The sequence below is a fragment of the Zootoca vivipara genome, chromosome 12 (genome assembly GCF_965207765.1).
Source record: "Zootoca vivipara chromosome 12, rZooViv2.hap1.1, whole genome shotgun sequence".
Classification (NCBI taxonomy): Eukaryota; Metazoa; Chordata; class Lepidosauria; order Squamata; family Lacertidae; genus Zootoca; species Zootoca vivipara.
Window position 1 is genome coordinate 36,499,303 of NC_142595.1, and position 21,945 is coordinate 36,521,247.

The 21,945-nt window shown below is 45.0% G+C and overlaps 1 protein-coding gene across 4 annotated transcripts; it reads left to right on the forward strand.

The window, feature by feature from the left end:
- The first annotated feature begins 10,345 nt into the window (after positions 1-10,345).
- On the forward strand, positions 10,346-19,689 carry EMP3 (epithelial membrane protein 3 (MAM blood group)). Of its 4 annotated transcripts, none has more exons than XM_035134616.3 (5): positions 10,346-10,501; positions 14,376-14,468; positions 17,204-17,306; positions 17,419-17,559; positions 18,190-19,689. In XM_035134616.3, exons 2-5 carry the CDS (start codon positions 14,391-14,393, stop codon positions 18,357-18,359), a joined length of 492 nt encoding a protein of 163 aa, XP_034990507.1. In that variant the 5' UTR covers positions 10,346-10,501; positions 14,376-14,390; the 3' UTR covers positions 18,360-19,689. The 4 variants fall into 4 exon arrangements, with proteins under 4 accessions (XP_034990507.1, XP_034990509.1, XP_034990508.1 ...); XM_035134618.3 differs by lacking the exon at positions 10,346-10,501 and adding an exon at positions 13,764-13,910; XM_035134617.3 differs by lacking the exon at positions 10,346-10,501 and adding an exon at positions 13,827-14,220.
- The last annotated feature ends 2,256 nt before the right edge of the window (positions 19,690-21,945 follow it).

Here is a 21,945-nt window from a genome sequence, read left to right on the forward strand (position 1 = left end):
ACTGCTGCTGGTTGCCATGGAGACTGTTTCAGAAAGGAAGCTCGCGAGCGGTGGGACATAATGAGGCACCGCGAAGGGAAATATGACAGGCTTTAGATGGGGCAGGAAGAGGGCTGTTTCGGAAAAAGGGGGAACTTTGCACCAGCCCCTGAGGGGAAGTTTTGTACTGTATGGAGAAATGACTAGTAATTTTGATTTATTTATTTTTTGCTTGACTGGCCAATTATAAACTTCCCCCGCTGCCTTCCAGTTAATACATTCATAAACTAGAATGTTATGTTTTTATTGAATATTCTTTTTTTTACTTTTTAGTGAAGGGCAGGATATAATTCCCATATTGATATGGGGAAAATGCTGGGTTCCATGTCTACAAGTTTATCAATTTTTATTTCTCATTGCATTTATAGCCCATCTTTTCCTCCAAGGAGCTCAAGGTGGCCTTTCTTGGTCTCTTCATTTTATCCTCACAGCAACCTTTTAGGCAGGTTGGGGTACACTAGTGAGCTTCAAATCCACATCATACATTTAAGGCACTATTATACTAAATAAATTCCTTCCAGTAGCACCTTAGAGACCAACTAAGTTTGTCATCGGCATGAGTTTTCGTGTGCATGCACAGAACTATTATACGTACTACTTCAACTGTAATGGGGAATCTTAGGAACCGTTTTCTTAAGGGTGCTGACCTCAGAGCCACAATCCTCGGCACTCTAAAAAAACAACACTACAGTTCCCAGTTTTCCCAATAACTGTTAAAATGGTAAAATTGTGCTTTAAATATATGGTGTGGGTGTGACCTTATAGCTGTGTAGGAATTTGAACCCTGGCTTCCCATATCCTAGTTTGACACACTTAACCAGACAAGTTATATTTTTAGCCTTCATGGTTATGGATGAGGAAAGGGGTAGTGGTTAAAACATAAGTTTCTAGTCCTCATGGTTGCAAGGAGGCAATCTTAAAACAGAAAATGCACACATCCTTGGGAACTGGGAGATGCAATAGCATTATAAGCAAGTCTTTTCCTGTGTCTCACCCTCCCACAGAATAAATCAGATTAACATAAGAGGGCAGCCTCAGACTATTCAGATAGCTGCGTGTTCATTACTGCACTGCAGTTTCTGGTTGTGGATGGCAGCTCTGCTTGGGGAACCTCACAAGACTGCAAGTCTCTAGCTCTCCCTTTATATATGTGTGTCATGCAAAGTGTCATGCAATACTTAAACCCATGTTCCAGTCAAGGTGAATGAGCAGTATTTATATTTTACTAGCACACTTTCATTAGGAGTCACACCTCTGATGGGGTTGATCTGTCAAGAAGACTCCAAAGTGTAGAACTTTGGCTGAATTTTGCCATGGCTTTGCTTGTATGCTCAGAGTTTGGTTTTGTAAAGTGGATTCCTGTAATGTTTTTGGTGTCCAAGAATCAAGTTGGGGGATCAGCTGAAATAAGGGATAATTAGTTCTATGATAGTTTTGCTCTGTGCATGCAGGGTAGCTGGCATTCTGAGGTGATAGAATGGACTATAGAATGGACCTTCTTCACCGTCTCCATCGCATCTGCAGAAAACAGCAGCAGGAGACTCTTCCAGGTGGTTCGCAATTTAGCGGAACCACCTGCTCCATCCGGGCCCAGTACGGGCCACATGATCTCCTGCAATGATTTTGCAAAGTTTTTTGCAGATAAAGTCGCTCAGATTCGGGAAGAGGTAGACTCCACCGTGGGGGCAGGGCCGGGGCAGGGGAGTGCTAGAGTCCTGTCTAGTCAAGTTTTGTGGGATCAATTTCAATCTGTTACCTCCGAGGATGTGGACAGGCTGCTTCGACGAGTGAAACCAACCACCTGTCTCCTTGATCCTTGCCCATCCTGGCTTATAAAAGCTAGCCAGGAAGGGCTGGGCGATGGGCTTCGCGGGTTGGTAAATGCTTCTCTCCATGAAGGAGCCTTCCCAGACCCGCTGAAAGAGGCGGTTATTAAACCGCTTCTTAAAAAACCATCTTTAGATCCGGCCAATATGGCCAACTATCGCCCAGTCTCAAATCTTCCATTCTTGGGCAAGGTGGTTGAGCGAGTGGTTGCTGAACAACTTCAGGCACGCCTGGAAGAAGCGGACCATTTGGATCCCTTCCAGTCAGGATTCAGGCCTCATCATGGGACTGAAACTGCCTTGGTCGCACTGGTCGATGATCTCCGGCGGGCTAGGGACAAAGGTAAGAGCTGTTTCCTTGTTCTGCTGGATCTCTCAGCGGCTTTTGACACCATCGACCATAACATCCTTCTGGATCGTCTAGAGCAGGGGTCCCCAAACTAAGGCCCGGGGGCCAGATGTGGCCCAATCGCCTTCTAAATCCGGCCCCCGGAAGGTCCAGGAATCAGCATGTTTTTACATGAGTAGAATGTGTCCTTTTATTTAAAATGCGTCTCTGGGTTATTTTGTGGGCATAGGAATTCGTTCATATTTTTTTCCAAAATATAGTCCGGCCCCCCGCAAGGTCTGAGGGACAGTGGACCGGCCCCCTGCTGAAAAAGTTTGCTGACCCCTGGTCTAGAGGGTTTGGGAGCTGGGGGCACTGTCATGCAGTGGTTCCGCTCCTTCCTCCTGGGCCGTGTTCAGAAAGTGGTGGTGGGGGATGAGTGTTCGGACCCCTGGGCTCTCACTTGTGGGGTGCCTCAGGGTTCTGTCCTCTCCCCCATGCTTTTTAACATCTATATGCAGCCGCTGGGAGAGATCATCAGGGGGTTTGGGCTGGGTGTCCATCAGTATGCTGATGATACCCAGCTCTACCTCTCTTTTAAATCAGAACCAGTGAAGGCGGTGAAGGTCCTGTGTGAGTGCTTGGAGGCGGTTGGAGGATGGATGGCGGCTAACAGATTGAGATTGAATCCTGACAAGACAGAAGTACTGTTTGTGGGGGACAGGAGGCGGGCGGGTGTGGAGGACTCCCTGGTCCTGAATGGGGTAACTGTGCCCCTGAAAGACCAGGTGCGCAGTCTGGGAGTCATCTTAGACTCACAGCTGTCCATGGAGGCACAGGTCAACTCTGTGTCCAAGACAGCTGTTTATCAGCTCCATCTGGTACGCAGGCTGAGTCCCTACCTGCCCACTGACTGTCTCTCCAGAGTGGTGCATGCTCTAGTTATCTCTCGCTTGGACTACTGCAATGCGCTCTACGTGGGGCTACCTTTGAAGGTGACCCGGAAACTACAACTAATCCAGAATGCGGCAGCTAGACTGGTGACTGGGAGCGGCCGCCGAGACCACATAACACCGGTCCTGAAAGACCTACATTGGCTCCCAGTACGTTTCCGAGCACAATTCAAAGTGTTGGTGTTGACCTTTAAAGCCCTAAACGGCCTCGGTCCGGTATACCTGAAGGAGCGTCTCCACCCCCATCGTTCTGCCCGGACACTGAGGTCCAGCTCCGAGGGCCTTCTGGCGGTTCCCTCACTACGAGAAGCCAAGTTACAGGGAACCAGGCAGAGGGCCTTCTCGGTAGTGGCACCCACCCTGTGGAATGCCCTCCCACTAGAGGTCAAAGAGAACAACAATTACCAGACCTTTAGAAGGCATCTCAAGGCAGCCCTGTTTAGGGAAGCTTTTAATGTTTGATGGATTTCTGAATTTTAATGTTTGATGGATCTCTGTATTTTAGAATTTCTGTTTTGTTGGAAGCCGCCCAGAGTGGCTGGGGGAACCCGGCCAGATGGGCGGGGTATAAATAATAAAGTATTATTATTATTATTATTACATCTGAATGCTGATGGAGGATCCTGCACATTGTCAAAAAAATCCTGCAAGTAGAAAAATAGTATACCAGGAAGCAGACATGCTTAGGGGGTGGCCCCATGTCCCAGGTATTTTTTGTCAACATAAGAAGACCTACCGAGTTCATCATTCTGTTCCCACAGTGGCCAACCAGATGTCTAGGGGGAAGTCTGAAAGCAGGACTTGAGTCCAACAGCACTCTCCCTCTCCAGCTGCCATCAACAGTGGAGAGAACATGGCCGTCATGACTAGTAGCCAACCATTGATCTCCTGTGGGGCTTTGGATCTGGTCACCTCTCCTGAAAAAGGATATTGCAGAGTTGGAAAAAATTCAGAAAAGGGCAACCAAAATAATCAAGGGAATGGAGCAACTCCCCTATAAGGAAAGGTTACAACATCCTTGGGGCTTTTTAGTTCGGAGAAAAGGTGAGTAAGAGGTGAAGTGTACCGGTATAAAATTATACATGAGAAAGTAGATAGAAAAAGGTTTTACTCCTCTCATAACGCTACCAAAGTACCTAGCAGTGCCCTTGCAGCCTGGACTATAAGCATCTTCTCTTTACTTGTAGGGAGGCTTTTGGTTGGTTTTTGTTTTGTTTTAATGTAGGAGAACATTTAAAAAATGGTACACCCCCCCTTGCAGCCTGAATTCTACTCTACCACTTGCATGATTCTGCCTATTCATTCTGATGCCTCTTTGTAAACCAGGCAATTAGTGGGAATCCGTCTGGGACTATTTTTAAACTTGTGCTACAATTTCCATTTTTGCCCTTGAGCTTCACTTTACTTTCTGGATAAATAAATACTTTCATTGAAAAGGCAATTAATCCAGTCACTCCCTGTTCCAACTGTTCTCTTGCCAGTCCTTCCTTTCCCCGTACCTCTCATCAACTCTACTCCAGAAGAACATATATACGTGATCACACACTCTTGTACTCCTATGTTAATTATTCTGGAATAGTGAACAGACTCTGGTCCCGTAACCATGGCTATCTCGAGTGCATATGCAGAAAGGTGAAGTAGGTACTTTAAAAAGCATCTACCTATTTTTAAAGTGCCCAGCAGGGTAGAAGCAATCCTGATTTGCTTATTTATTTATTTAACCCCTGCTCTTCAGGATCCTTCTGGATGGAAAAGAGAGGTTGAACTGAAATAAGTAAACAAACTATTATAGTATTGTTGTTATGGTATAAGAGATAGAAGATAGGGTGCGGCAGAGGGGGAGAAATAAAAACACCATGGAAAACAGAGTGGGAAGTTGACAAAACAAAACAAAATTTATTGTATATTCAAGTGTATATGTTAAACTTTTGAAAATTTAATAAAATATAATTTTTAAAAGTAAGTAAACAAACAACTGTCATAAATAACTCCACCCAGAAAGGTATGCAAAAAGGCAGAAGAAAATCCAACCTTTTACCAAATTATAGACATCATGACTATAAATATGGCAGGGAGCTAAGTGGGTATGAGCTCACCACTAATCTGGGTTAAGTGATCTTGAAGGTGTACTGTGGAAATTTTCCTGAAATTTTAAATCTTAAATTGTTTATGGATCGTATACTTTGCATTAACAGTACATTTAAATATTGCTATAGGTTCTGGGTGCCAGAGTTTGTGAGTGTGAGTCACACATAATTTTTGGATTCAGTAAAAGTCAGAATTAAATTTAGTTCCTGCTAATGAGCCAGGCCAGCTCCCGCAGAGCTAGCTGGATGGGGGCCATTGGAAGAACAGGCTGGTGGTGGCCTGTCATTAACCCATCAATTAAAACCATCAACAATGCAAAATACTCTGATACAGAGAGAAACCACTCCACTCTGATCTCTAGATAGTACCAGAGTTGGGAGGAGAAAGTTTCCAGAGTTGCAGTGGGCAATAATATAAGTGAGGGATGTCCAGTAGTTCATGATCTACCGGTAGATCCCCGGCTGATCCTGGTAGATTGTGTGATCCTTATCATGTATAAAAAGTTAGAGGAAAACTCTGGGCACTTCCATCCTAAAAAAAGCTTGACAACTCTGGGCAATCCACCTACCCCATGCACACTCCTCCTCCCTCCAATGACAATGGGTAGATCACTGCCAGTTTTTTGTTTTGTTTTTTAATACTGGGAGTAGATCCCAGTCTCTTGGGCGTTGGACATGCCTGTTTATGAGCAAACAGGATAAAAGTGTCCCTTTTGCAAGCTGGAGGGGATGGGGCAGACTCAGAGCATGAGGTGGGTAATCTGTTTCCTGCTGCAGAGAGGGTGAGACACGATGTTTAGGGTCTCTTGGAATCAAAGGCTGCAGCAATGGAAGGAACAGGGCTCTTTTAGGATATGAATACTCTGCACTCTCTCCATCTAGGCTCAGGTTGTGTATATGTGTAAATAAACCAATCTATATAATAAAGTGCAAGTGTCTCTGCGTCCAGTCCCTGTGTCCGTGGGATTGTGCTACTGTGCATGTGCCCCACGGACAGCCGTTGGGACTTGGAGCGCAGAGACTTCGGACGGGATAAACCAGGACCGTGAGAGAGATTACATGCTTGCATATACACAACCATACAAAAAGAAAAGTGTGCGGCTTTCCCTTGCCTCTGCTGCGCTGCGGAAGGATTTCTCTCTTTCCTCCTGGTTTCTTCTCAGTTAGAGGGGAAGGAGAGGAGGCAGGTGTGTGCCGGCGAAAGGGAAAGGGAGGGTAGGTGGGTGTGGATAGAGAGAGAGCACGAGCCGCGAGTGATGCGGCTGCTGGGCTGAAGGATCGTTTAGCCGTTACTGAGGGGCGAAAGCAGGAGAGCGGGCGGGCGGGCGGGTGCACCCGCGGGGGAAGGGGGAATTAGTCCCTGGAAGTGTGTGTGGATTTTGGGGGGGGGGGGTTGGAAGGGCTGCTGCAACTGGGACCAGCGAGGGGAGAGAAAGAGAGAGAGAGAGAGAAAGAGAGAGAGAAAGAGAGAGAGAAAGAGAGAGAGAAAGAGAGAGAGAAAGAGAGAGAGAAGAGGAGTAGAAAAAAGAGGGTGGTAAATGGGGAGGGAGAGAGGAAGCTGAGGAGGCAGATGGCTGGGGCGGGGGGCGGGGAAGGGACTGCGTGAGGGGCTGAGGTGGTGGCGGTGGGTGAGTCACGGGGGGGAACCCCGCTAATTAATTCTAGCACCCATTAATTTAACGGGCTTCATGATACTAGTATATCATAAAGACGCCACAGTTTTTGCTGTGCCTCATTGTCCAAAAGGAAAGACAGACCCTGGTAAGCATGCCTAGTACCCCTGGAATCTCACACCGCTCAGACATTGGGGTGGTGTGTAACAAGATGTTGAACCATTTAATGTGGGTGGGAGGGAATCCTTTCTTTGTATTTTGTTTCATTACAGAGTTTTCTGCAATCAGTTAGCTTCCCATACCTTGGTCGCTTTCAGATTACCTGTTTATTGAGCACTCATCCTGATTTGTGTTATTGAATCCTACAGTCCAGTTTCTCACCTCAAGGGTATGTTAAAAATATTTACACATTCCGGAGTAGTGAATATGCTGCCAGAACAGTCCTCCCTTTTCCTTTTGTGGAAAATAAAGTACCCTAAACTGCAAATAAATTGTAAGTAATCTGAGCTTTAATTTCTTCATGATTTTTTCTACCATTGCTAGGAACCAGAACTTGGATTACAACTGTTGATACTATTAATCATGCAGCTATCCACATACAATAAATTAATTACTTGTGTTAATGTCTTTGTTAATGCCTCCCAAAATGTTTTAACAGACTGTGTACACACCATACATTTAAGGGCACACACATGAATTCTGGGATCTATAGCTTATCCCTCACAGAGTCACAGCTTCAATTCTTAGCACCTTTTAAAAACTATGGCTCCTAGGATTCTTTGGGAGAAGCCATGTGTTTTAAATGCTGATGTAATATTTACATTTTGTTGCATGATACAATTTATTCTTTAAATGTCAATTCCCAGAACAAATAATTCTGCCCCATTTGTATCTTTTCTTACTCTCCCATTAATAAGCTAACAGCAATGTACAGTGGTACCTTGGGTTAAGAACTTAATTCGTTCTGGAGGTCCCTTCTTAACCTAAAACTGTTCTTAACCTGTTCTTAACTTTAGCTAATGGGGCCTCCTGCTGCCACCGTGTTGCCGCCATGCGATTTCTGTTCTCATCCTGAAGCAAAGTTCTTAACCGGAGGTACTATTTCTGGGTTAGTGGAGTCTGTAACCTGAAGCGTCTGCAACCTGAAGCGTCTGTAACCCAAGGTACCACTGTACCTAGGTTTCTAGTGCAATACCATGTACATTTAAACAGAAATGTTCTAGGGTATTCAGGGCAGCGTACTCCCTAATAAGGGTATTTACTATTGCTGCTCTAGGTGTGCCTTTAGATTTCCACCTGATCTTGGTGCCCCATTGTATAAGTTGTTGATGTGAGGCAGAGAAGTATCAGACTTGGGTAGGATGACCCACTGGTGAAAGTGAGGTAGTCTACACATGCTTGGGGACACATTCATTTTATTAATACTTTGGGGCTGGATCACCATAATTGTTTTGGGAAGGAATTGTGATGAGCCTTGTTACTTCATGGGATGGATGGATGATGAGGCCCAGGCCCAGTAAATTTTAGACTGTCCTAGGAATACAATAATCCAGATAATTGGACTAATGGTAGAATCAGGACAGATTGTAGAAAGCACTTCTTTATACATTTTATAATTATTATATAAAATGTATAATATCAGGGCTTTTTTCAGATGGAACTCACCGGAACTCAGTTCTGGCACCTCTCATGTGGGCACCATTGCCATTATAAGAGAACAAGGGAGGCATTCATGGTGAGTTTCAGCACCTCTTTTCCCAGAAAAATAGCACCGTATAATATGTACGCAGTGGCGGCCACTTAACTGTCCTAGGACACTTCCAGAGAGTCACTGTGGGACTCCATCACATACTAGCAAATTCAGGTTGTGCAGTTAAAGCTTATGTCAGGGGTCCCCAAACTAAGGCTTGGGGGCCGGGTGCGGCCCAATCGCCTTCTACATCCGGCCCACGGGTGGTCCAGGAATCAGCATGTTTTTACATGAGTAGAATGTGTCCTTTCATTTAAAATGCATCTCTGGGTTATTTGTGGGCATAGGAATTCGTTCATATTTTTTCCCCAAAGTATAGTCCGCCCCCCCCCACAAGGTCTGAGGGACAGTGGACTGGCCCCCTGCCGAAAAAGTTTGCTTATGTGGTGGAGTCCTTGCACAACAGACCCCAAACTCCAAAAAATCTGATTGTTTTTATAATAAGGAGAATGTGGAGAAAATGCACTGGATAGTGTCGGGCAAGATTTGCTTAACCTCACCACAGACAAGGCAGAAGAGTGCTCAATCAAAAGATTGTCTGGAAATGACTGTAGGAGAACTTTAAAGGGAGATTTATACAAGTAAATTGAGCATAGGTCTATCAATGGTCATTAGTAATGAAAGCTGCTCAGACACAGTGGAGAGCCTGCCCCCTGCTTGTGGTCTTCCTAGGGGCATCTGATTGGCCACATTCAGAAATGGGATGCTGAACTAGATAGATATTTGACCTGACCCAATAGGACCCTTCTTATATGCTTTCCAGCTTTTCTCTCCTATTCCAGTAAACATATTTTCCTTCCAAGGCTCCAAGGTTGAATGTGATTGCAGTACTTCATTAAAGATTAAACGGAGACCAGGTTTTCATCTCCCTCTACAAGTAGCATAGCAAAATAAGGAAGATGTCGTCTTTCTACTGGTATGGACAGTTGTTATATACTACTTTTAAGCTTTGTAATGGAATGCCAGAGTGTACCTATTTGCCTTTTGTGACTTTTTGGCCCCTCTTTACATTTATGACCCCTCTCTGTGGGTGCTTCCAGACTGTTGCTAAAACGAAATTCAATCACAAACGAGTAAATTCAGGTTGTGTATTTATAGCTGAATGAGAGGTCTTGTGCAGCTTCTTTGAGTCCAATCCCCCCACCTTTTCTTTCCAGTAAGGTGAAAGGGAAACTTACTGGAAAGTGTGGGATAACACTTGTTTTTGCACAATGGTCATCCCAACCTCTCCTCCATCTAACCTCCCTGCAAACAAATCGGGATGAATGTCCAAAAGCTGGTCTGGCAAGTCCACACAGAGGATAATTCTGAAGACAATTCATTTGAAGAAGTGGGCTCCAGTCCACCAAAGTGCATGTCACAATAAAATTGTTGTGCGGCATGTGTGTGTGTGGGGTCAGTAATAGGAAAAGACCCCCCTTTTCACCCGGCAGTGCTTCTGTGTCTTAATAGTTTCATGACAGGCAGATTAAGGTTCTCCCCACCCCACCCCCTTTCCGGAAAAGAAAGTGAAATGGTGAAAAAGACTGAGTAGTTTCTTCCTTCCGTGCAGTTGTTGAAGCACAGACCGAGCCCTTGTCAGCCAGGAAGAAAAGCGGCAAAAGAGAGACACGACACAACTGGAGGAGGGGCGCTACAATTTTCAAGAAGTCGGGCCCTCCCAAATGAGCCACCCTTCCCCAACTCTGTTCTTCGGGGCATCTGGCCAGCCACGCGCTCTCTGGTCCCACCCACGTGGACATTTGCCAAGGGCAGGGCTCGGTGAGCCTGGTGCGATGTGGATGAGCTAAACTGGGGATTTTTGGGTTTTTTTCCCCCAAGGAGGGGGTGAAGAGAGGAAACTTCAGGAGCAACAAGAGCAGCAGGAAGCTGCCTCCGTCCTAGACCCTCCATCAGCACCTCCAGGTACCTATCCAACGGGCCAGGGGGAAAGTTGGGTGCCAAAACTCCTGGGTTCTCGAGGGAGAATTTGGGAAACGAGACCTTGGGAGGGGGGATTAGAGCAGGGTGCTAGGTAGGATCCCATAATGTTCCCGTTTGGGGGTGGGAAGAGAGACCTAGAGATCTTACCAGTTAGGCTCGGAAGAGCTGACAGCCAGATTTTTTTATATATATATAAAGGAAATAGAAAGGGATTTGAGAGAATTGAACGGGAGATGCATCAATTTGACGCCTGCGGCTGGGGCTGGGGGGAGGAGAAGCCTTAGCAAACCACTCCCCTCTGTCAGATTGCCAGCCCCTCCCCCTGCTCTAAACCTCTGGACCCTGCGTTCTCTCCCCAAAATCCTCTCTTTTTCATCCGCTCGTCGCTATGATCCATTTCCTTCCCCGAGAGAATTCAGGCAGCCTTGCTTCGGACAGACGATAGCCCCAATGTCCCTTAGCAGCGCTTTTTATATGGAGTCCGATAAATGCATTGCTTAGGCCGATACACGAAGGTCGTTGTAAAAGGCAAATTTTGCAAATGGAGGTCCCCCCCCCATAAAGCTCACCCGCTCCACCTCCTGAATCGTCCACGTTTTAGCCAACTCATGGCGCACCATAAAGGGGTAGCTGCGAAACTTAAAACAAAAGCGGGGGGGTGTTCCCTCCCCCCCCCAGACCCCTGTCTGCCTTCAATAACAACGTGCTTGAGGTTTTGGAAATCAGGGAACCTCTCAGATCCCCAGATGCTGCCCCTTCTCCAAAGTAGCGTGTATTGCATTTTGGGATAATGTGATACGTTATGGGGGTGCGTGCTCCTTCCAAAATGGGTTTCCTAGCATCCTATATACTTCAGTTATTTACCTAAGATCAACATTACAGCTGACAAAATCCAGCCTAGGTTTTTAAAGGGACTTTTCATGTATGAGGTTTAAGATTAAACTGGATGGTTACAATGGAAAAGTAAATGCTGTTGTTGGTCTCTCTTCCAGTTTTTTAATTCCCCATTTGCAATTTTCATATGCAGCAGAAATGAGATGCTGAAATGCCTTTAATTGTGTGAAAATTACCCCAGGCCTTAAATTGATGGAGATATTCATTCCTAAAGATATATCTAGGACAATGATTTTGTTTTTTGCATTTGTTTAAAGGATTTTGTATCTGTTTAAAAAGTAGACACCGCAATCCTAATCAAGACTTCTCAGAAGTAAGTCCTGCTGAATTGATTGGGACTTATTCCCAGGCAAGTGGGACTATGATGCTGCAGTCCTGTGCACATTTGGAAGTAGGATAAATCTCACTGAACCTTGCTGAGTAAAGTTATGCAGGATTTGTGCTGCATTGCTACTGTCCTAAACAAATTTTCTTGGATTCAGTCCCATCAAATTCAGTGGCGCTTGCTTCTGAATGTGCATACTTAGGATTGTATTATATTGTGCCCTCCCCATTTTGTGAATTCTAATATGTTTTTATACCCATTATTTTGTGGATGCTTGTTTATTGTTAACATTGTTTTTAGTATTCTCACAGAAAAACTAAGCAAGTTATTCTAAAGAGCTCTTCTGTAATCAAGCAATTTAGGTTGCCTATCCATGCATTCTGACCTCTCTGCCTAGGAGTCAGATGTTAATTGCCAGTGTCAGAAAATTTTAGTGACATATGTGTATGTGTGTTGGCAGTGTTCAAAAGAGGAGTGCGTTTTCAATCTGGAATGAGTCATTTGCAAATGTTATTCATAGGAAACAAAAAGCAGAAGAGAACATTTTTTTCTTTTTTAAAAAAAACCCCAAATATAAATTCTAGACCATATAGCGTTCGTATCCAGTTTACAAATTAAGGGCATGCACACACAATTTTAAAAGTTGGTGGAAGCTAGCATAATTTTGCAGTTTTGTAGAGGAATTAGAATAGCGTGAAAACCTAGTCATGTGGTGCATGGTAAGATACCCAGATAGCAGAGAAACAGATCAACCCAAGCAGATACCAAAAGTTCTGTCTCTCACAGCTAGCATACCTTCTCCACCCTATGAGCATGGCCCTGCAAGTTGCTTTGAGTTTAGATTTTAGTAACAATTTTAGCTACAATTCTCAGCATGGTTTAACAACCCAATACCCTCTTCCCATGGAACTATGGGAATTGTAGCTCTCCTAACAAGCACTTGGGAAGCTGTGACCCTTTAAAGTGCTACTGCTTCAAATGAGAGCATTGAAGTTTAACTGTAGGAGCTAGAATCTTTTAAGTTTTCTGAGATGGGATCTTTTTGGAGACAGATGAAAGACCAGGAGGCAGCATTTGTGGATCTGGAAGGAGAATGGACTGGGCTTAATTTGAACCAGGATTCAGTCCAAGCACTTGTTTTCAGTACCAGGCCATGATATAGGACTTCAATACTTTACAGTGGGGTGGGTGGGAGGGATGTGTGTTTCAGACATGGAGGCCAAAGCTCACCTTCTAGACCGCTCTATCTGGCCCCTGTGACTTTACCGAGATCACACCCTTTTTTTAACCTCAGGCCACACCCTCTCACTAACTTTGCTTCACATCCCTCTTGACAGTTTTTGCCTGGCTGGAATGTGTCATTGAGCTCTGATAATGCCTCTTGCTTGCCTAGGTGGAGGCTGGAGCAGGATGTGAGGGTCAGTGCAGAAAGTAGCTTAATGTACACAGGTGAAATTTACATGAATATCTCAGCCACTTTTGCTTCTGGTTCCACGTGGCACTGGCATGTGGTCCCCAGAAAGTTGCCCAGAAAAGAATGTGGCTTGGCGGCTGAGAAAGTTTTCCCATCCCTGTTTTATAGGTATTGACTGTTAAGCCACTCTAGGGATTGTAGCTTCATGTGAGAAATATGGGTCTCCTAACAACTCTCAGCACCCTTAGCAAACTAAAGTCCCCAGGATTCTTTGGGGAAAACCGTGACTGTTTAAAGTGGTATGATCCTGCCTTAAATGTTAATTTAAGAAATTAACTACTGAGAATATGTAGTCGGAAACTGTAGAATTGTTGCTGCTGCAGGCTGTTGTTGTTGTTGTTGTTGTTAAAATTGACCTCATGTTTGCAACTTCATTTTGCCTTTCTTGCTGCTCTGCAGTTTCTGATGTATACCATCAGGATTCCCTTGCTGCTATTTGAAAGGCAGGGCCCCTTGGTGGGACTGAAGGAGGAGGCAGCGACACAGCCAGGCTGTTGCTACCTCCACCCCTGGCGTGCCCAGGGCTCACATGACTCTGCAACATCTGGATCACATTAGGGCAAAGCCTAAAGCCACAGGAATGTGCGCTGGGTGGATGAGCCCAGCTCCTTGCTTCTCTGGGCTGGAGGGGGCTGGGAAATATGGCGTGTCCAAGGAGGGGCTCGGAGCTCTAGATATCCCCAGACAGACCCAATGAGGTATGGGTAACAGCTAGACAGAAATGTACAGTATGTGCTTAGAAGCTGGGGCTTGCAAGTCCTCTGGGAGTGATGCAGTGGGTGAGAATAGTGGGGCTGAGCCTCAGGACTCCTTCTGGCTTCTCTTAAGTGGCAGGGGAGACAGGCCTTCTGCAAGTCAAAGACTTTGGGGGAATGGGTTCTACTAGTCTGAGGAGGGGAGGGAGTTAGAATGGGAAACCAGGGGCCCTTACATTCCAGAGGAGGAACAGAGTGGTGTCTAGTTGCTCAGGCTGGAGCTGGAAAGATTTCTGAGTGAAGAAGGTGGGAGGTATGGAGTTGGAAAGTCTGTTAAGATTTAATCAGATTTTAGACACCCTCACCTATCCCTAATATTAAGTGCGGGAAACAGGTTCGGGTTTTTTTCTCTCCCCCCCCCCCGTTTTGCAAGGGTTTGTTTAATGCTGCCCACCCTTCTCTCCCCAGCATCCAGCTGCCAAGATGGGTTTCCTTCTCTTCGCAGTCACTGCCCTCCACGTCCTCATTCTCATCTTACTCTTCGTCGCCACGTTGGACAAGGTGAGAGAACGCAGAAGCTGTCGCTCCCGGTCCATCTTGTTTTCCTCCTCTGTTATAGGTTTGTTCAGCTGGTAGCCTGTTGTGAGCCACATCTGGCTCTTGGAAGCAACTTTTTATTGGCCCCGTGCCTTAGTGGGCATACCAATCCTTAATCCAGGTGTGGTAAACAATTTCATTCACCCTGGAAGCAACCAATCTCTGTGTGCTTGTAATGTGATTCTTACTACGTACATTGTTCTTGTGGGCTGCCTATCCGGGGAGATCTTTCATAAAGCCCATGCAGTACTGCTACGGTAGGTGGTGCTGAATTTATTATTACAGAGCCCACCATCTGTCAGGGACCCTGGAGCTGGTCTGGAGAATAGAGAAGCCCCGACTGAAAGTGTTGGTGCTGGCTGGCTCTTCCTGCTCTGGATACCGAATCCTCTCCAAGGGCCCAGCCCAGCCCTTAAATTTCTCCATAGTCCTCCCCCGCCCCACCCTCACAAAAAAGGACAGTCAGTTTCTGAAGGTGCTGAAAGGAAAATGTTGATTCACTGAAGCTCTCCAACTTATTGGATAGTAGCATGTTTCAAGTACATGGAACCCATCAGAGGGTTGTAAGCCACCCAGAGTGGCTGGTGAAACCCAGCCAGATGGCTGGGGTATAAATACCGTATTATTATTTATCACTTCCCTCCTGAATGAGGCATTTAATCTTTGGGAACACAGAGTTAATTTATTGTGGAGGATAGCTTTCTTTAGAATGGGATTTCTGCTTTTGACATGGCATAAAATAGGCTGCAATCCCAACCCCACTGACTTGCAGGCAGTGCTTTTTTCTGGGGGGACGCAGGGCCGTGCATACCCCTAAACATTTTGTGAATCTAAGTTTAGCCTCATTTAGGGGCAGTACAATATGAGTAGGAAAATGAGAGTACCCCTAAACATTTTTTTTAAAAGCACTGCTTGGAGGTATGCCTCACTGAATATAATAGGATTTACTTTTGAGTAGACATAGTTAGGACTATGCTGATAGGTGAGAAATTGGAGCCAATTTTCTTTAGTACTTTTTGTGCTTTGCCTCCTTTATTTTGATCTCAATATTGATTTTTATTTTTATTTTTGGTTCTGTACTGCTTTATTCTGGTCCCTGGGGACAAAAAAAGGAAAGGGAAGAAGAGTCCTAATTTTATTTTGGTGTGTCTTAATTTGGCAGCTGTAGCCTTGGAATCTTTTTGTCGCTTCTACTCCTGACTCAAGGTGTTTTGTTAACTTTTTAAACTGATAATTGTGCTAGAGCCTGCATCTTCAGCCAGTGTTGGGGGTGGACTGACAATTTATTCATCAACTGTGTCTGTGTGTACTTCACTGTCTTCGTTAAGCCCTGACACGCATTTCCGTGAGATGACAGCTTATTGAAAATGAAAATGGAATGGCACACCCATTAACATAAGTTATGGGCTGTACTGTAAGTGTGGATGTTTCTTCTGCTTTGCACAGACTACTTACATTTGTCATTATTCTTTTATTCGTGCAGATACTTCATATTTGATAGAATATGACATGCTCCTTACCAAAAAAGGAACAATTAAAACTCAGACTCTGTATAGCTGAATCCCCAGGTTTTCATGGTGTATCTGGGAGTGAAACAACACATTATGAGGCTAACTTTGCATTTGCTTCATCATTGGAGCCAGCAGGGTTTGCAAGGGAGAATCTGTAGGTTAGATTCCTATCCATTCCCCAATCTGTCAGCTCTCCCCTGCAGCCCTTTGGCTGCCCCCACCCCACTCCCTTGCCTTAGAAAATAAGGTCCTGCAAGAGAAGCAAAAATAAATTATGGAGGAGAATCAGTGAATGAGACAACGATTTAAAAAGCTTCCCCTTCCACTCACTCATTTTCCTTTCCCCACTTCTACATTACTTTTAAATAGAAAGATTGGGTTTGCAATCATGTGTAATTCCACTCTGAGCTTCCCCGAGACAGACAGACAGACAGACAGACAGACAGACAGACAGACAGACAGACAGACAGACAGACATATTTATTTATTATATATGCAGTGTAGCTTATTAGGAGGTCTCAGGCAAACCGCCCTCTCTCAAACTTGGTTCCCTATCTGCAGCAGGGGGATAATAAAGCACAGTAAAGAAGGGCAGTGCCATTAGCCCTGGGAATTTAGGCACAGTGAGTTACTGACCCCATAAATAAATACTCGATTGGGAGTCACCCAGAGTGGCTGGGGAGACTCAGCCAGATGGGTGGGGTACAAATAATACATTATTATTATTATTATTATTATTATTATTATTATTATTAAGAATAATAAACACGTTTGGAGACACACATTATCATACAAATCATAGAGATACACTTGAGAGCCATGGTTAATGCTAGTTCCCTCTTATGTGGTCCCAAACTCATCTCATGTTTGTTGGTACGTTAGGTGTGGAAAGGCCTTGAGAAAACCATTACCTTGGTGCTTATCACTTTCAAGATTGCTCTCAAAAGCAAACTCCCTTTGAACTTTGAAAACTAGTCTTCCAAGCATGTCCAGTAATGTTATCAGCCCACTGGCCACACTGACCTGTGCAAGCCATTTGTGGTGGGAAATAACAGGCTTTTGTAAAGTTTTGCTGACTGCTTGGTTGGAGTCAGTTCTTACTTGGCTTCCCCAACAGAAAAGCTCAGCCAGCCAGCCAGCCCTCCTTGGAGGCCTGCTTCTAAAATCTCCGTTGCAATTCTCTTCCAGTCTTGGTGGGTCCTGCCTGACAAGGAAACCGTGAACATCTGGTATGATTGCTTACATAATAACCACAGCAGCGGCTGGGACTGCAAACCTGTCTCTGAGAGTGGTGAGTACCGCAAAGGCTATTGCACATCATATTAACTGCTGCTTCTCTATTGCATGTACAGTATACAGTCTCCTCCTCTCTCACCACCCCCACACTTATCTTTCCCCCACAGCATGGCTTCAGGCAGTCCAAGCCTTCATGGTTTTAAGTCTTCTCTTCTCCAGCTTAGCCTTCATTATCTTCATGTGCCAACTCTACACCATGAAGCGGGGAAGCCTGTTCTACGCCACTGGGATCTTCCAGATACTTACATGTAAGTATGGTGTGGTAATTTGCTGTTTAGAGACCAGTTTAATTAGCTGGCGGCGAGTAGTAAATCTCACAGGGAGAGATGCAGCATAGGGGCCAGAAAGGAAGTAATACTTTGGATGGGGAGAAGTATGAGTGCAGCCCGGGGTAAAGCAGTGTGATGGAGGGGGACATGTATATGTGTAGCAGCTGCTCTTGTGAGGAAGTGGTGAGGATATGTAGGAGGAAGAACCATGCAGGTATACCACAAGATCCAGCAACACCAAATTACTAACTATGCTGCCACTTTTGGGGTAATTCTACTGGATAAATCTGAAATATGTTATAGTTCTCTTCTCTTCGATGCTGAGACGCAAAGTGCAGATACCAATATGGATGCCGGTGAGATTTGTCCCCTGGGATCTCATTGTCATGTTGCAAAGGGATAGTACATTTAAAGCGCTTGGCTTTAATCTATGGTTTACATCTCAAAGAGCTACAATTCCCAGCACCCTTAACTACAGTTCCCAGGATTCTTTGGGGGGAAGCCAGGAGCTTTAAATACCTGGTGAGGATGTGAGCATTGAATGCAGCTTTAGGCAGTCAGATGTAGCCAGGGATCCAGTGCTAATTGTCTGCTTGGATCTGTTTCCAGCTATCTCCGTGTTCACAGCTGCCGTGATCTACACCACCCACGTGGAAGAGTTCCAGCATCACCGACCATTGGGTGGGTCTTTTGGTTACTGTTTTGTGCTGGCGTGGCTGTCCTTTCCTTTGGCTCTTATCAGTGGAATCATTTACATCCACCTTCGGAAAAAGGAGTGACCATCAACTGGATGATCTCTCCCACTTGCCTTGGAAGGAGCCCTGTTCTCCTCTGAATTTAGCTATGTATTAACTCTTTGCAGTTTTCAAAGGCAGTTACGGTACAAAATCCTATGCGATACATGGATTGGTCCACTGGGATTCTGCATTGTGAGTGTATTACCCCTTGTTTGCATGTTATCGGGTACTTCCACATAATACAGCAAGTTAAAGGGGTGTCATCTTGCACTTAGCATTTCCTAGGGCTCTTTGATTTTTCAGATTTGGCAAAAATGGAAATACACATTAAAACTCAAACTTGCAAACATTTCTAGCATTCTTTTTTTCTTTTAATCCCCATTTTTAAAAATGGAGGATTGAATATGTTTCTTGTGGGGTTTTTTTAAAATAAAAAATAATCAGTGTTCTTTCCACATTTGCAACTTGGAAGCTAAAATATCAAACGTGGGGGGAACCTAATAAATTCATTGAAATAACTGAAGCCACAAAAATAATAGAAAGTAGGACTTATATCACATTGTCCATACAGAACTTTTTGTCATGAACTGAAAAATCTGCAACTCTCTCTTGTTTCTTAACTGCTGGGACATTATGCACAGAGCCTGCAAGATAGCAGAGTTTGAAATTGGTCATTGATATCACCACAAAAAATGAATTTCATCTTCTGAATTTCAACCATGAAAGATAAGGGCATTTTTGCATGTGATGTTACGCACACTTAAAATCATGTATTTTTAGGTTTTCACTTAAGACTTTAAGCGGCAGCCTAAAAATGCGAGTTGTGATTTGGACAAAATCATTTGCTAATACTTGCAAAATACCTGCCCACTGTTCAGGGAGTCACAAGTGATTATAACTCCCTCTTGAGTCCACCTTCAGTAACAAACCCCCATTTTTCTGCAGAATGTGTTAAAATGACCCTGGTGAGAACTCAGCATCACTTTCTTCTTCCCCTCCAGCCAGTAACCACTTTAAAGGAGTACCTCACCCCCCACAGTCTGAGGTTATACTCTGTACTTTCCCCCAAAACAGCATAGGGTGGGGGATTAAAGCTAATCATATCCACCATTTTTCTTAAACTGGGAGGATTAATCCTGGCTTCCTGCCCCATAGTAATTATGCACAAAATTATTTGGAAAACATGGGAAAGATTTCGCTTCTCCAGTAGCAGCCTGCTTGCAAGTTATTAAAAACTGGTTCCTTCCAATGATATTTCTGTAACAGTATTATATATGTGCTGGCTCCCCCAAAGTCCCCTTTCACCTTCTTGACCTGGCCTTTTAATATTTTATATGCATTTTAAGAATAAAAGAAAACCTAATAAACAAAATTCAGCAGAGCCATGTGTTCCTTTGTGGACTCAAGTGTTTCACATTCTTGTCTCACATTCCCGTAGTCTTCACAAGGAAACTTTCCTTTGGCGAACAGAACAGAGTATCTTTTCTAATAATCTGTTTATTTACAAACAGTGCAGGCTGAGTGGATGAGAGTGCAGAAGCAAACATGCTGTTCCAAATCCACAACACCCAACATCATTAAAAAAAGCTTTCCTCCTTGCAGAAATGCTTGTGGCACCTCTTCCAGCCAACTCTGGACTGCTGTTATTCATTCAGTCCCTCCTTGCCCAAACTCTCTGCCTTCCGACTGAGCAAACTTGTTTTTATTGCATTTCAATCTCCCCTTCATAGAAGCTTCCTCCTCCACCCATGTTATTCTCAAAACAACCTGTGATATCGGTGAGGCTGGAAAAGATGGGGATCTGCATGGCTGAGTGGAGACTATGGTTGGAATGCAGCAAAGTTTTACTTTGAGTAGACTCAGTGAAATTAATGAACTTGGCCAAGTTGCATCATTCACTTCAGTGGCTCTGCCCTGAGTAAAACTTAGTTGAATATAAGACCCTACGAACCTTGTGTTCGCTGGTCCTGATCTGCCAGCAACCCCCACCCCCACCCCAGTTCCCTAGGTACAGCTGCTTTCCATCCTCACTGTGCACTTGGGCTGAGATAAAAGTGCAGCTTAATGCCTGCCAAGAGCACTAATATACCATCTGCTGATGCAGAGATCTGGGCACGTGAACCAATAAATATTTAACCTAATTGAAATCTGAATGTTTAACTATCCACCAGCCACCCTAAAGCTTGTCTTTTCACAAGAGTAGAAGCAAGGGAATGCAGCTAGAAAAAGGCAGCTGACACCACGGCGGGTGGGAGTAAGCTAATACCGTAGGACAGGTGTTGCTAAACTACAACTTCCACTAGCCCCAGCAAGTCAGTGGCCAGGGATGGAAGTTGTAGTTCAGCGACACCTGGAGGGCCAAAGGTTCCCCACACCTGCCTTAGAAGATGGTGGGCTTTGCTTTGTTACAAAGTTTTAAAGCAGAGGCTGGATGGCCACCTATCGGGGTGCTGTAGTAGTGGATTTCCTGCATGAGCTAGAGCTTGGATTAGTTGACCTTTGATTCCCTTCTGATTCTGGTTCTATGCGTCTGTCCTAAATAGAGGAAACGTAGCCGCAGGGAGCAAAGCGTATCTCTCACAAGTACAAAACACTGCTGCGTATCCATGGTTCATCTGACGCAGATTGCCAGCCTTTTCGAAGGCATGCTTCTAGTCCTCAAGTTAGTCATGAAGGCAACTGGGAAACAAGCAGGCAACATTAAGGGGTAGAAGGGCAGTCCATTCTGGATTTTGCATACTCAGCGGGGATTCTCAGTTGGGGGAAAAGAGGGGAACTCCTAATATTCTGCTACCAGCCACACTGGCTGTGTTCTGCCTCCACTGTCAGAGGCATCATGCCCCTGAATACCTATTGCTCAGAATCACAGGTGGGCAGAGTGCTGATGTGTTCCTGCCCTTACAGGCTTCCCAAAGGCACCTGGTTGATCACTGTGGAAACAGAATGATGATGTAGATAGGCCTTTGCCTGACGCAGCAGGTTCCTTATACTGTAGGGCTGAGATGATTACCATAACATGCAATCTGTCTGACCTGTAATCTTCCATTTTAATTAAAACAAATATAGAATTACATTAGGGGTGGGGAACTTGCGGCTCTCCAGATGTTGTCAGGCTACAACTCCCTTCATCCCTGCCCTTCAGTCCTGCTGGCTGAGCCTGATGGGAGTTGGGAGGCCGCCAACATCTGGAGGTCCCCCATCCCTGAATTAGAGGCTGTGCAGCTGCTAAAAAGAGCCCATAGCCCAGGGATGGAGAACATGCTTAACTTAGGGGAAATCAGACTCAGTACCCTGCACCTCTAATTGAAAGGGGGCAAGGCTGGGAAAGATCCCTGCCCGAGGCCAAGGAGTGCTGCTGCCAGCCCATGTCAACAAAACTGGTCTAGATTGACCAATGAGCTGACTGCCACAAAGCAATGTCCTGTGTAGCGCCTTTATCAAGGAGACAGTTTATTAGTTCCTCTCAAATATCTGTTGGTGTCTAAGATGAGGGGCTGGTAATCTGTAGCCTGCCCACCTCATTTCAGAAGTCCTCTGCAAGCTGTGTGTTATTATCTATCTATCTTCTGGCAACCGGCTGACTGGGGAGACAGGAAGAACATGGCTTCAGCCCTACCTCCTGCTAGTA